This window comes from Tamandua tetradactyla, chromosome 11 (genome assembly GCF_023851605.1).
Source record: "Tamandua tetradactyla isolate mTamTet1 chromosome 11, mTamTet1.pri, whole genome shotgun sequence".
NCBI lineage: Eukaryota > Metazoa > Chordata > Mammalia > Pilosa > Myrmecophagidae > Tamandua > Tamandua tetradactyla.
This window is the reverse complement of record NC_135337.1, coordinates 78,922,499-78,936,855: the sequence shown is the minus strand read 5'-3', so window position 1 is coordinate 78,936,855 and position 14,357 is coordinate 78,922,499. Positions and strand designations below refer to the sequence as shown.

At 61.0% G+C, this 14,357-nt stretch overlaps 2 protein-coding genes across 3 annotated transcripts; one reads left to right on the top strand and one right to left on the bottom strand.

Moving 5' to 3' along the window:
- Nucleotides 1–1,357: 1,357 nt before the first annotated feature.
- Nucleotides 1,358–4,330, top strand: TEKTIP1 (tektin bundle interacting protein 1). The gene is made up of 4 exons (XM_077121180.1): nt 1,358–1,542; nt 3,076–3,387; nt 3,496–3,621; nt 3,837–4,330. Exons 1-4 carry the CDS (start codon nt 1,476–1,478, stop codon nt 4,013–4,015), a joined length of 684 nt encoding a protein of 227 aa, XP_076977295.1. The 5' UTR covers nt 1,358–1,475; the 3' UTR covers nt 4,016–4,330.
- Nucleotides 1,930–14,136, bottom strand: MFSD12 (major facilitator superfamily domain containing 12). 2 transcript variants are annotated; one of them, XM_077121176.1, is made up of 10 exons: nt 13,667–14,136; nt 9,514–9,724; nt 7,652–7,790; nt 7,375–7,551; nt 7,000–7,092; nt 6,833–6,925; nt 6,136–6,306; nt 5,963–6,057; nt 4,760–4,890; nt 1,930–4,663 (listed from the first exon to the last, which is right to left on the bottom strand). In XM_077121176.1, the coding sequence occupies exons 1-10, from the start codon at nt 13,962–13,964 to the stop codon at nt 4,641–4,643; spliced, it is 1,431 nt and encodes a 476-aa protein (XP_076977291.1). In that variant the 5' UTR covers nt 13,965–14,136; the 3' UTR covers nt 1,930–4,640. The 2 variants fall into 2 exon arrangements, with proteins under 2 accessions (XP_076977291.1, XP_076977292.1); XM_077121177.1 differs by lacking the exon at nt 7,375–7,551.
- Between the last annotated feature and the right edge of the window lie 221 nt (nt 14,137–14,357).

Genomic DNA, 14,357 nt, shown 5'->3' with positions numbered 1-14,357 from the left:
GTGTCTGGGGAGCACAGGGCCCTTGCCCACAGCCTACTCCCCAGGCGCCTGGGCGGCCTGTACATAGCTGTTTTCATCGGTCAGGACCTTATTTTTGTTTGGTTGCCTTTTTTTAAAATAAGAAAACAGATCCCACTGGGGACCCCACCTCCTTGCAATTGCCAAAGGGCCCCGGGGCCATGGGCTGCTGGAGCCCCCTTTGGCTCTGGGGTGTGTGTGGCCCCAGCCGCGAAGGGCAGTGGGAATGGAGCGCTGTGATTCAGCAGGAGGGCGCCAGCCTGTGGCCAGGATGTGCTTCCGGACAGGCGGTCCGGGCGGGGGGGGGGGGGGGGGGGCAGGGGGAGGGGCCTGTTGTGGCCGGGCATGTGCCTGTGTCATGTACTGCCGTCTTTGTCATTAAATGGTTGTGAACTCACATGCCTGGGCTGGCTGGCTGGGCCCGCGGCTGGGGTGGGGCCTGCCGCTGAGTCCCCTCACATCCAGCACCTGGGCCTTGCCAGGCCTGGCAGCCCCTGACTCCATCCCACAACGAGGCAACCAGGGTGGAGCTCACTGCCACCTGGCCGACCAGCTCCCCAATCAGCCCCCCAGTCCCAGCCTGTCCTGGGGATGGATGGTCACCATCGGGCCCCGCACCAGGGAAGTTGGGGAGGGGCAGGGTTCACACTCCCCTGGACCCTGGGGAAGGCCACCGCAAGGGCTGGCCGGGAGGGGATGGCAGGGCCTGAGCGGGAGGCAGCAGATGAGGGTGGAGAGGCACGGCAGCCGAGGGGAGGCCACACAGCAGGGGCATGGCAGGCCAGGGGTTTTGGGGCACACAGCTATGGGGAAGTCTGGAGGTTCTGCTCTTCAGCCCTGACCTAGAACCAATTCCCATGACCATGGTGGGCGCCCAGGCTCTTCCCTACCACGGTGCCACGTCCTGTTTCAGAGCTGGGCTGGGACAGCCTGAGGGGCAGGACCAGAGTGGCTGAGGATACAGGCAGGGTAGGGCCGGCCGTGCAGGTCACAGGAGAAGCAGAGATGGGAAGGGAAGCATTTGCCTCTGTCCAGATGGGCAATGGGGCGATGACAGGCTGTGACCTGGTCCTAGGATAGGGGAGTCTGGATGGATTTCGAAACCAGAGAAAGATAGGGTGTGGGGTTAGGGGCAGAGAGTAGAGGGCTTCTGGGCTGAGCTCAGCAAGGACAAGCTGCAACTCACTGGACTGGCGAGGACGCGGGAAATTCAGAAGCTCCCCCAGGGTCCTGAGGCCTTCGGGTGGGCAAGGCTGGACCCCTCCCAAAGCCTGGGAGCTCTGGCGTCAGCTTCCGCCACAGGCAGGGTGGGGGCAGGGAGGGAGGGAGGGTCAGGGTGCTGGCCAAGGCTGTTGCCAGGGTGCCCTAGGCAGGCAGCCTTTGTCACTGTCAACAATGGGCTGAGGCCTTCCTGGCCAGAGCCCCAGGGCCCCAGGCAGACATGCAGGCGAGTAGGCATGAGGCTGCCCACCCCTACGTCCCCCAGGGGACCCTCGAAGTCGATTTCCCCGCACCTCTGCACAGGTGAGCCCCATCCAGACCCTCTCTCTGGTTTTCTACGTTTCTGGCTCCTTGTGTGTGTCATTTATGGTTTACAGACCACTGCCTCGGGCCCTAAACCGTCCCCCACCCGGGGGCACCGGAGGTCCCCCAGCCTTGGGTACCCATCTCTCCCCGCCAGCCAAAACACCACCCCACAGGAGCTGGCAAGGATAGGAAGGCACACTTGCTCATTTTTTATAACCACACATGCACACACTCTGTAAGCAAGCTGAGAACAAGCGTATCCATTTTGTAACGCAATACTGGGCATCTATAAAAGAAGGCGAGAACCCTCCAAGCTGCTATTCCTAGGAAAGCAAGAACCTCCCCCACCCAACCCCACCCCCCCCACCCCCAAAAAAAGCAAGACTGAATGATGCAGGCATTTGTGTGATGGAAGAGACCCACAGGCATGCACACAACAATCCTGGGTAAGACTGGAGGTTCGGGAGAAAGGCTGGCAGCTGGGTAAGGAGATTCACTTTTTATCGTGTGATTTTATCTGGTTTAATTGCACTTTATAAAACCTCGTGCACAAAGTTTGGGGTTCAAAAGTGTAAGGGTGGGGCACCCCAATGACCTTGAAATGTCCTTCCCGGTGTGAAGCCCAGGCTACACAGGTCCCCTAGGCTGAGGTCCCACATGTCCTGAAACACCCAGCTTCCTCATTCCCCTGTGAACCCATCTGGAGTGACAACTCCACGCCAGGCTCCTACAAGGCTGTGTGGATGGCATCTCGCCATCTTGGGGCAGAAAGATTTGCTCTCGGAGGTACATCCTTAGGACATCTCCCAAGAATGAAACTACCAGGTCCCAGTCCGTGAACATCTTTGCATTCCTGAGAGGCAGGGCCAGCAGGCTGCGTCCCAAAAGGAGCAGCCGGGTCAGCATCCACTTAGGCACATTTCCCTGCAGTGTCACCAGCTTTGGGTTTTATCACTTTATTCTTAGTTTCAATGGTAGCTTTGAATTATGGTGCTTTAGATTTCCACTTCCCCCTGCACTGCAGCCTTGGTGACCTTTACCTCTGTCCCTCAACCCACCCCATACCCAATGCAATTCCCCGAACAGGCTTGCAGTTTCCCCCTTAAACACGTGCTCTGGGGACGCTCGGCCAGCCCCTGGTGACCAGTGGATGACACCTGGGTCCCACACTCTGTCCCCAAGCCCAGCCCAGGCCCCAGTGGAAGACCACTTCCCCTCTGCTGCACCTCCAGGCCTGGGGCAGGGCAGGGGGACTTCCTGGAGGAGGGGCCTGCAGGTCTTACAGGAAGCCTGGATACCCTCCCCTCACTGGCATTTCCTGGGGGGAGACAAAAAGCTTAAAGATGGAAGATCCAGTGGGGACTTGGGATGTGGGGTCAGCCAGAAGGGTGGAGGGAACGTCCAGTGCTCGAGGACAGGGGCAAGAGGCGGCCCCACACAGAGCTCCCGCTGGTCACCCTTCCCGCACCGTGGACCAGTCCTGGCACATCCCCACTCTGGCATCACAAAAGTGGCATGTGCCTATTTCAGAGACGGGCAAGCTGAGGCCCGGGGAGGAGCAGGGGCTGGCCGCGGGCTCACCTCTGCCTGCCCCCGTCCCTAGTGATGACTACCTGTCCCTGGAGGGGCCCCGCTGGGCGCCAACCATCAAGCAGGCAACGCGCTGGAAGTACACGCCCATGGGGCGCCACGCGGCCAGCCAACCGTGGTACACGGGCCTGACCAACGTGGACTCCCACGACGCCTGGTTCACACTGCCAAGGGCCCCAGACAGGCCCTGCCGCGAAGCCTACGTCCACTGGAGCACCTGCCATGGCCACCGTCAGTGCAGCCTGCCCCCCGGTGAGCGCTGGGCCCAGGGCCGCCCCCCAAAACCGCCGGGCCTTTGGCATCTGGGGGGAGGGGCACGGGAGCCCAGATGACCTCGTCCCTCCCCCCCACCACCCCCAGCCTACACCCTGCACCTGCGGGAGACAGCCTGGTACGACCCTGTCGTCCCTGCCCAGTACCTGAGCCCCAGCACCGGGTGGGGGAGCACGCTCTGGAAAGATAGCCCCACCCGGGGGAAGGAGTACGGTGAGGCTGGGGGCCCAGGGACACCCCGGGGTGGAGGCTGGGAGCCCGGGGGACGGGCTGGGCCCCTCCTTCGGAAAGCCAGGCCGACGAGGACCCCCACCCCCCAAACCCACCCCTCGGGGGGACTGAACCCCTTGCCAGCCCGGGACCAGGGAGTGGGGGTGGGGCTGGGGCCCACAGTGACTCCCACCCACCCCCAAACCCTGGCCCTGCAGCCCTCAACAGGAACAGATTTGGGGTGCAGCCACCCTCGCCAGTGACCGATTACGTGCCCCACCTGTCGGCACCCCAGCGCCCGCGCTACACAGCCCACGACCGCCGGCAGTGGGCGCTGCTGAGCTCCTGCCCCTCAGCAGGCCGGCAGCCCCTGCCTGTCTACACGCCGGTCCACTGACTTCGGGGGGGTGGGGGGCGCCTGGCTTCCCGGCCCCCTGCTCAATCCTCACAGCTTCGTCCTGCTCCCGGCCTGGCTCTCATTCCCCTGGCCCCCAGAGCATCCAGCCATGTTGGGGGAGGTCTGGGGTGCAGGGCGGCTAGGCCCCCAAATAAAGAGAGCTGCTAAGCAATTCTCAGGCAACCCAAGGGATGGGACAGAGGTGGGAGCCCAGCAGGCAGGGGCTACCGTAGAGTCCCCGAGTGCAGAGTCCCCAAGTGCAGGGACCCGGACACCTGCCAAGGCCAGGCCCACTGCACCCCAAAGGCACCTTGGGACCACGGGGCCCGGGTCTGGTCTCCTGACAGGGTCATGCCAACGCCATCCCCCAGGGAGGCAGGCTGGAAGCAAGGGGTGAACTCCAGAGAGGCCCATCTGGGGCCCTTTGCCCCCTCTGCCCCCCTAAGATCCAGGGAGAGGGGTACCCCAAGAGTCAGGAGTGGGGCTCGGGGCTTCCCCAAACACTGGAGGTTCCCCCAGGGTGTCCCCACCCCTGGGGGAACACTATGATGGGGGCCTCTGGGCCCAACGCTGAAGTTCACAGGCACGCGGTGGCATCTGCACAGAGGCAGCAGTTGGGGCGGTCTCAGGTGTGAGCCGCAGGGTCCCCTGCCAAGAGAGAAGTGGGAAGAGGGGGTCACAGAGGGGAGGGCCAGGCTCAGCTCCCACCCCCGACCCCCAGGGTGGAGAAGGGGTGCTACTCACAGCTGCGCAGGCGGATGGGCCAGAGGAGAAGGCTGCACAGGAACAGGGTGGCAGCCATGCCCACGCCCCCTGTCACGGCCACCATCACCCAGTGGTAGAACCCCACGCAGGCGCCACAGCAGAGGTCTGAACTGAGGGGACGGAGGGGGGAGGTGGCTCAGGGGACCCCTGGAGAGACCCCACAGCCAGCCTGGACCTCTCGCTACCCCCGACTCAGCTGAGGACAGTCCGGATGGTGCAAAGATCCAGGAATCACCCTTGCCGTCTCTCCCCTTTCCCCTCCCACATCCAAGACTTGAGCCGGTCCTGAGGGCTTTTCCTGCAAGTTCCATCTCCAACCCAGCCCTTTCCTCCCCAACCCAGGCCATCGCTCCTGCCTGGTCCCCAGCTCCTTGCTCGCCTCCGTTTGTCCTCCTGTGAGCCCCCGGGTCAGGGCCTGTCCCTCTGCCCACAGCCCTCCATGGCTCCCACCAACCCCTGCATGCCCTGCCCTGTCCCCTCCCTGTCCTCCCCTCCTCCTGCTCTCCCCCCTTGCCCCCTCCACTCCAGCCACAGGGGCCTCCTAGTATTCCTCCAACTCACCAGGCCCATCCTACCCCAGGACCTTTGCACGGGCTGCTCCTCCCCATTTGCCTAGACATTATCCAGGTCTCTGCTCAATGTCACCTCCTCAGGGAAGCCCTCCGTGACCTCCCTGACCTGTTCAGGCCCCCAGAAGTGGTTATTAATATGGCCAAAGCCTCCCCAGCTCCATGAGTTCCGAGGGCCAGGTCTGCCTTGGATCCCAGATCCTAGGATTCTATATGGCGAAGACTGTGTGGTCTAGAATCCCGCAGTCTGGGTCTGGAGTCCTGAGTCGCTGGGCCTGAGTTCTGTGGGTTCTCAGCTATAGGGTCCCCCGCCCTCCACCCCCACCTCAAGCCCGTTCCGGCTGCCCTCTGAGCCTGCCTACTTCAATTCATCCCGATACATTTGGATTCTGTGTCTCCAGCAACTGGCTGGGGACATAGATTCAGTGCTGATTGAATAAATGGAGCGTCCCCAAGGTAAGGCGTGACCAGGTCTCCTGAAGCCACCGCCAGTTGGACAGCGAGCTAAATCCCCAGCCCCTATAACACTGCCTGGCAAACAGTAGGCACTTGGTAAAAATGAATGAATGAATGAATGAACGAATGAATGGACTAGCAAACAAACAGCACTCACGGGCAGGGGTGCAGGCTCTGGATGGCCATGACAGCCAGCCCGTTGGCCACCTTATCTGAGAAGCTCATGGCACCATACACGAAGGCTCCGCTGTGCTGGGGGGAACACGGGAAACCTGAGTGACACCCCCCGCCCCAGCCCAGGCCCTCGTCTCCACCCTGGCCCTGCCCTACCGTGTGGGGGCCAATGAGATCGGCCGTCATGGCCAGCGAGGTGACGAGGATGGTGGCACAACCCGTGCCCAGCAGTATGGCCGCCACGTACACGGCTACGCCCAGCTGGTCCGCCAGCGCCACCCAGGCCGCGAACGCCAGGACCACCAGCAGGCCCATGAAGTAGGTAAGCTGCAGAGGAGACCACACCTGGCATCAGGCATGGCGCTGGGTGCCCGTGAGCCACTGCTTGCCCTCTCTGGTCTCCTCCCTCCCTTCCCCCCCCCCAGCAAAGGGGAGGTGGTAGAGAAGAACAGAAGGATGTTCCCTAAGGGTCCTCCTGACCCCAGCTCTGATCTGAGGGATTCTGGGACCCAGAGGTTCTAAGAGCTTTGCCCACTGGTCACGTGCAGTCACTTAAAACCATGCACAAATCTGTTCAAAGGAAATAACATGAAAGAATTCAACTCCTCGGGCCATCTGACCACATTACAAGGGCTCAGTAACCACACAAGTCTCCCCTAATGGCCATGACTGAATATGTCAAGCACTGCAGAAAGTTCCAGAGTGTTGCAGCTCCAAGGTGCCAAAAGTTAGGATTCTGGAATTCTTGGAATTAGGACGAGGACTGCATGGCCTAGAATCACCTGGGTGTGGAATCCCCAGCCCCACCGGGGCCCCTGACCACTCCCCACCCTTGCCCCTGCCCCCGACTCACGTTTCTCCCGATGCATTTGTTGATGGGCTTCATGAGGAAAGAGGAAAAGAAACCGCTGATGTACATCACCAGGGGAATGGTCGCGATGAACATCTGTTGGGAAAAGCTGGCATCTCAGTCCCGGGGCTCCTACCTCTGCTTCCTAGCCCCGGTCCCGCCCATCTCACCTTGGGCAAGTGGAGGGAGTAGGTGAGGTACATGGCTATGTAGGTCTGGGACAGGTTGACGATGAGCCGCGTGCTCATGTACAGCAGCCCCACCTGTGGACGGACAGACAGGGATCAGACAGGGGAACGTCAAGCAGAGGCTCTGGGTTGGAGGTCGGACCCTTCCTGGCTCTCGCCAGCAGGGGGCACTGGAGGGGCCTAGGCGAGCAGCTGGGCCAAGCAGGCAATGTTCCTGATCCATTAGTAGCGACTGCCTGGATGGTCAGGCAGAGGACAGCAGCGATGGATTAGTGATGTCTGCCCTGGCTGTGGAATGGAGAAGCAGTTCTGCTTGCTCCTGCTGCAGCAGTGCATAGCGAACAGCCCCCAGCACACCTGATAGAAGGCTGGTTCCCACAGCCAGTGTTTCCAGAGCAGCAAAGGCTGGGCGGGGGTCAACAGAGGGCTGTATTCATCTGGCTCCTGGGGCTGCGGCCGGCGCCCTTCCCTGGTGCCCAGGTGGAACAGCAGCGAGAAGACGGCTCCGATGCCCACCACCAGGAGAGAGAGGTTCTGGGGGGCCCAGCAGGAAAGTAAAAGGGTCAGCAGTGGCTCTCATAGCCCAAGCCCTGGGTGGGGTGTCCCACCCATCCCACCCCAGGCCCCAGCTCACCCGGAACACGGGCACATCTTGGGCCCCCAGCTGGTCACTGACACCCTGGGTGGGCTCCGTGGGTGAGGAGCCCTGCAGGCGGAGCAGGAGCCAGGCTGCGCCATAGACGGTGATGTTGGCTACCACGGTGAAGGCGTACCTGGCAAGCAAGGGGAGGCCTCGGCATGGCGGCCCCAAGAACCGCAGACCCACTTCCTCCCCAGGCAGCCACAGTCCCCAGCCGCCTGGGGTGTGCAGGGGATCGCTGGCGGATGGGCAATTTCAGCTAACGCCATGCTGGGGGGCCCCAGGGAAGCCCCCCCTGCTGGCCTCAGTTTCCCCGGCCTGCACACGACCCGGCAATTTCCAGTTCCAACCTGCCATTACATCTTGACTCCCATGTGCCCAGGGACCCAGTGAGGCAGGACCAAGCAGAAACTGGGACCCAGGCATCTGATACCCCGAGATGCTCAGAGATCTAGACTTCTTGGTTCCCAGATCCTGGACTTGAGCTCGTGGTATAAAATCAAGTCTGCTCTTGCCTGCAGCCCTGGGGTGCCATTCTTCCAAGGGTTTGGTCAGAAGCGGGGGCGGGGGGGGGAGTCTCTGGAGCGCACCAGGACTCAGTTTCCCTTTCTGTAAGATAGGTCAATGCTTCCTCCAAAAGTTACAGAGAAGATGGAGTGAAGTGCCAGCCCTAGGGCCTGGCCTCGGCATAGTGTCCCCCATCAGCCGGGGCCCTTGGGGGCCCTGGGTGTTGAGCAATCCCTGCCGTTGCTGCCTGCGCCTCTCAGGGGCAGAATGGGGAACTCAGGGGTAAGGTGGGGAAGAAGCCAGGATGGGCAGGGTGGGGGCCACAGGCTGATGTAGAGCAGGGCAGGAGGGCCCTCGATGAGGAGGCCGTTAGAATGGTGAGACGAACATGCAGCTATTGAGCACCTACTGTGAGCCTGACCCTGGTCTGAGCTCCCCCCGCCCCGGCCACCTTTGCACCTGCTGTTCCCTCTGCCTGGAACCTCCTCCCTGTTCCCTTATGTGATTCCCACAGGGACCCGCTCTGGGCACTGACAGCCTCCCTGGTCCACTCTTTCCTCTGTTGAGAGGGGATAAGAACAGTTTCTACCTGCCGCAGGGCGTGTGAGGGTTCAAGGAGGTAATTCAGTGTCAAGGGGCTAGAATGGGGCCAGGCACACAGCAAACGCCAGAGAGATGTTCTCCCTTTTTTGTTCTATCCAGAATAAACTCCTTTAGGACCCCAGTTGAGCTGACTGTAAGCTCCAGCCATCCCTACATGTGGCAGGCACAAGTCTAAGACAGACTCAGACTTCTGCCCCAGCCCTGCCCATCCTATATAACATTATCCCCTCCCACTACGGGTGGGGACCCTGAATATGATAGGCTGTCATTCCCACAATTAGGTGATGTTGTGTGGCAAAGGCAGAGGGATTTAGCATGTAATTAAGGGGCCTAATCAGTCCGACTCTGAGTTCACATCCAAAGGGCAATTATGCTGGGTGGGCCTGACCTAAGCAGGTGGTCTTTTGGAAAAAGGGCACAGGCCTTCCCTGAGCTGGACACAGAGGGTTCTACAGGTACAAAGAAACAAGTTTGGCCACCAACGGCAGGAGTGTGGAAAAGACCTCAGGACTCAGATGACACCCAGCTCTAGCTGATACTCGTGACAGACCCCGAAGCAGAGGTCCCAGCTAATTTGGGTACTCTGTGCACTGATCCCTGAACCACAGAAGTGATGAGCTGATAAATGTGTGCTGTTTTAAGCTGCCAATTTTGTGGTCATTTGTTACACAATAGCTGATGAATACACATTTAACAGATGGGCGAGCCAGTGTCCCCTGGTCCCACCTGCCCCACAGGGGTGGTACCTGAGAGCTGTGAGCTCCACCTTCTCGTGGTCGTTGGTGATGAGCTCGGGAATGAGGCTGAGGTGGGCAATCTGCGTGGCAGCCCAGCCAAACTGGAAAATCACAACAAAGGGGCCGTAGTAAAGCAGGGCGGCCCACTCGGGGGTGGTGGCCCCGCAGCCCAGGCAGGGGCTGAAGATGAAGGGGAAGGAGAGCAGGACACAGATGGTGCCTGTGGGCAGGAAGACAAGGTCTCATCTTGGGGTACAGGTCCAGGGACCCAGCTTTCCCATGCCAGCTGTGTGACAAGGTGGGAGGAAACTGAGGCACAGAAAGGACTGGAGACTCTCCCAAGTCACATGATAGGTGGGGGTGGGGGATTCAGAAGCCCAGGACTCCCAGGGTGTGACAAGGTAGGGAGAAACCAAGGCACAGAAGGGACTGGAGACCCTCCCAATGTCACATGGTCAGGGGTTCAGCAGGCCTGTGGTCCCCAGGTTTATGGCCCAGGTGACAAATGGGGAAATTGAGGCTCAGTGAGTTCTGGGAGGTTACACAGCCAAAAAGGACAGAGGGGTCAGGCCTCCATAGAACAGTCTAGGGTTCTTCGGTATATCTTCCCTTGTACTGTGGGGAAACTGAAGCACAGAGCAGGCTGGCACCCCTCTGGCCAGGTGAGACATAAAGGACTAGAACGAGGCCCCCCCTACACCTGCCCAGGGTCACCCCCTTTGTGACCTGAACTCGCACAGTAGGCTGAAAGGGCCCTCTGGGATCTCCCTGAGACGTGCCCACCACAACTTCCCCTTTGTCCCTCACCCATGGGGGAAGCGGCTCTTTCCTCCCCAGCTTGAACACCAACCGGCCATTATTGAGTAGGGGACCCATCTGGGGTCACCAGGAGGCCTGGATGCAGCTGAGCCAGACCCTGCCTGCCATGGGAGTTCATAAGGAGCCTGTCTCTCCCTGGGGACACTGCAGTCCCTGGGAATAGAAGCCAGAAAACAGGGACTGCTGTTTACCCAGACCCTGTGTGCCAGGCTGCTCCATGCATGGACTTAGGAAAAAACTCAACACCTCAGAAGGAATGAAATCTCCCCAAAGGATGGGCCCAGCTGAACTGGTCTGTCCCCTCCCTCCCCTCCAGCCATAAGGGCCTCCTCCCAGTTCCTTCAACTGCAGGGTGGTGACCTGTGCCTGGAATGCCTCCTCCCTCATCTTAGCAGCTGACTCCTTTTCATCCCTCAGGGTTCAGCTCAAATGTCACCTCCTCCAAGAAGACCTCCCCAACTGCTTTCTTGGCTGAGTACAGGCAGGAAGTTCTGTTGCCTGTTTGCTGGCTTATTTCCTGCCTGGCTCCCCCTCCGGACTGTGGGCTCTGTGGGAGTGGCAGTGAGAAAAGAGCCTGGCTTGTGGATATCTTTTGAATGAGTGAATAGCATCAGGGACCTCCGTTCATAGCCTTGAGGCATGAGTGTGGTCATCCCTGCATTCCAGAGGAGGAAACTGAGGCCCGGTGAGGGAACTTTAGAGTGGAGAAGCCAGCCTGTGGGCCCCTGCACCCTTTCCCCAACCATGCTGGAGCTGCTGGAGGGGGCCCTGCCCTGGGATGGGCAGAGGAACTTCCTCCCTCCAGGCTCCAGAGTTGACATCACCCTCACACCCTGGAGCCACCCCTGGAGGTCCAGAACTGGGAAATGAAACCAAAACTCCCTGGCTGTTCCCTGGAACTGCTGGCCGGAAGTTGGTGGGCGGGGAGGGGCCATGGGAGGGGATTCTGGTGGCACGGAGGCCATCCCAGGACTGAGCTGAAGCCATGGACTCCAGGCAGCCCTGCCTGGGCCTGGTTAGCCAGTTTTAGGGCCAGGTCGCCTGGCTAGGGGAACTTGGACAAATGACTTGGCCTCTCTGGGCCTCTGTTTCCAGGAAATGGAGATTTAAAAAGTACCTGCTTCCTAGGGTTGGTGAAAGGATTAAGACTTTCTACTTCTCCTCAAAGTCATGGTATTTCACACCTTTGCACAAGCTGTTTCTAGAGGCTATCTGGAATACTTAGCCTCACAGGCACACTCCTACTTATCCTTCAAGACCCTGAAGCTAATGCCCCTCCTTGTCCACCGTCCCCCACCACCACCACCACCCAGGGAGACCTCCCTGCCAGGGATCTGTTGCTTCTTTCTGAAGGAGTTATCTCTGGGGCTCTGAAGGCCAGGTATTCTCTGAGTATCTGTTCTCAGAACAGAACAGAACAAAGGGGGAATCTAGAGGGCTTATTAAGGGAAACAATGACTACCCATCACCACCACACACAGACTCAGGGGTAAAATAGAGAAGTGGGCGCCAGCATGGGAGTGGACTTCCCCCTCTAATAACCTCATCAGGTAGCAGGAGGAGCCACCAGCCTCCTCTCCCCACTAACTCCATGGCCTCCCCATGTGCCCAGACAGGGGACCTCCAGGCTTCCTTTGCATAAACACAAACCTTCAGTTCTTCATTTACAAAAATGTCCCATCCCCACCAGGGACCTCAGACTGTCTCTGTGGGGTCCAGGCTGGGGCAGATGGCTAAGCCTGAAAGGGGCTGCGGGGTCGGACCTGGAGGCTGCAAGCTGGCAACAGGCCTCAGGACCTTTGCACAGCCAGGATCTTTCCTGAGGCTGGCTCCATCTTCTCTGAGGGGTCCTCTCCCTCCCCACCCCCCGCCCCCTGCCTCTTTCATCCACCCTGCTTGGAGATCACCATGTCTGATTGTCTGTCAAGGACTTTACCCAACTACCATGAATAAAGCTGCATCAGAGACTCCAAGCTTGGCTTAGCAACTAAGCCCCACATCACCCAAGAAAGGACAACTCTAAAGTAACTGAGCCCAAGTCTAAGCCCCCTGCCACACCCTAAAGTGACGCAGAAGTCCCTGCTCCCAAGAATCCTAAAACTTCAGCCCCCGGGTCACAGTCCAACCGTGCGCCCACAGCCTCTCAGGTGGTATTTTGCAAAACAGCTCTCAGGAGGCCCCAGGCCACGCCCCTGTTCCTTGGTCCTTGCTCCTTGCTCCTGAGGGCAAGGAGGCACCTGGCGGCCCCTACTGGCTTCCAGAAAGCGGCTGCCCAGAATTCCGAGGAGTAGGCAGAATTCCTGGCCATCCCTCCTGGAATACCAGCCGGGTGCAGAGGCCAGGAGGTGGCCGGCGTGCACGCCTGCCTGGGAAAGAATGGCAGGGAGAGCTCCAGGGGCTAATCTGGAGGCCCAGGTCTGGGTGGGGAGAGGGGGCGCTGAGCGGCAAGCCCTGCAGCCTTATCGGTGCAGGAGGGCCGGGAGCCCCAGCCCTCACCAACAGTCCTAGAGTCAGGGCGACTCCCCCAGCTCAGAGGGTGCCCCCTGAACCGGGCCTGAGGACCCCCCCTCACCCTCCCCGGTTGGCTGGCCGATCTGGGTCGCCCTCCCACCCAGCACCCCTCCTCCTCGGCTTCCCAGGGTGCTCCCCGCCCCAAGCGCCAGGTTGCCCCAGTTCAGGGAGAGGATGGAGGAGGGTGCTCTGGGGGGATGGATAGACAGATAGACGGGGCTTTAAGCAGTCTGACAGTCACTCAGACAGAGTTTCTGGGGGCCACTCTAGGAGGTTACACCAGGCCGGACAGACTGACAAGGACAATCAGAGTGCACCCGGAGGAGGGCAGACAGACAAACAAAGGGAAGGGGCACTGGTGGGGGGGTGTCATAGACAGATGGCAGGGGTCTGCGGGTCAGATAGCAGCCATAAGGCACAAGGGAGGGGCACTGGGAGGTCGGACACACAGGGGACAGCCAGAAGGAGGAGGCTGGGACCATAGGGTGGACAGACATAGAGGGTACTGAGAGGTCAGATTGAAAGATGGTGGAGGATCAGGGATGGGAATGAGAGGCAGTGCTGGGCATTCAGACAGACCGGGTTCAGGCTATGAGGCAGACAGACAGACAGACAGATGGGGAGGCTCAGGTCATCTGGGCAGACAGACAGAGAGGAGAAGCAAACAGACGGAGGGTGCTGGGTGGTCAGCCAGACAGGGGAGGTTCAAACCATGGGGTGGACAGCCAGACAGATGGGGGAGGCTCAGGTCATCTGGGCAGACAGACGGGGGAGGTTGAGGCCCCCGGGGGGGCCAGGCCGACCGAGGGCCGCCGGGCAAGCGCGGGCTTACCGACCAGGTGCCAGGATTTGCGGGGCCCGCAGCGGGCGCAGCGGCCGGCGGCGCGGTCGGCCTCGTAGCCCACGAGGGGCGTGCAGAGCCCGTCGGCGACCTGGCCGAGCAGGAGCAGCAGGCCGGCGCCGCGTGAGCTGTAGGCGCGCACCGAGTGCAGGTAGAGCAGCAGGTAGGTGAACCACATGGAGGCGCACAGGTCGTTGAGGAAATGGCCCACGGCGTAGCTGAGCCGCGCCGCCAGGGACAGGCCCCGCCGGGGCGCCCCCGATCCGCCCGCGGGGGGACCCGGACCCATGGTTCCGAGCCCCGGCCAGTCGGCAGGAACCGCCCCACCCAGCCACCCAGGAGACCCCCGCGGCCTGCCGAGCACCTCGAGAACCGTCCGCGCCCGGCCCGGGCTCTGCGCCCTCGGGTTCTCCTCCCCAACCCGCCGTGGCGGCCGCAGCCTCTTAGCGGGCTGAGCCGGGTACGGGGTGGGTGGGGAGTGGGGACCTGGAGAGCGCGGTACGGGCGGGGCGGCGGGGGATATGCCGGGGAGCGGCAGCCGCCTCCGCCAATCGCAGCCCCGCGTCGGCGGCCGCCAGCCAACCCTCAATACGGAGGGCGCGGGATTAGCCCCGCCTCCGCGTCAGTTCGCCCACCCGGGGCCGCGCGGTCCTAGCGCCCGGCACCTGAAGGTGGGGCTTGA

What these genes read in the sequence shown, in the direction of transcription:
- MFSD12 (XM_077121176.1), bottom strand. Translation starts at nt 13,964, where the DNA reads ATGGGTCCGGGTCCCCCCGCGGGCGGATCGGGGGCGCCCCGGCGGGGC. An exon ending in ACAAATGCATCGGGAGAAAC is followed by an intron (nt 6,307 to 6,832) that starts GTGAGTCGGGGG and finishes TCTCCTCTGCAG; the next exon opens with CTTACCTACTTCATGGGCCT. An exon ending in CAGAGCCTGCACCCCTGCCC is followed by an intron (nt 4,891 to 5,962) that starts GTGAGTGCTGTT and finishes CCGTCCCCTCAG; the next exon opens with TTCAGACCTCTGCTGTGGCG.
- TEKTIP1 (XM_077121180.1), top strand. Translation starts at nt 1,476, where the DNA reads ATGAGGCTGCCCACCCCTACGTCCCCCAGGGGACCCTCGAAGTCGATT. An exon ending in TTCCCCGCACCTCTGCACAG is followed by an intron (nt 1,543 to 3,075) that starts GTGAGCCCCATC and finishes TGCCTATTTCAG; the next exon opens with AGACGGGCAAGCTGAGGCCC. An exon ending in TCAGTGCAGCCTGCCCCCCG is followed by an intron (nt 3,388 to 3,495) that starts GTGAGCGCTGGG and finishes CACCACCCCCAG; the next exon opens with CCTACACCCTGCACCTGCGG.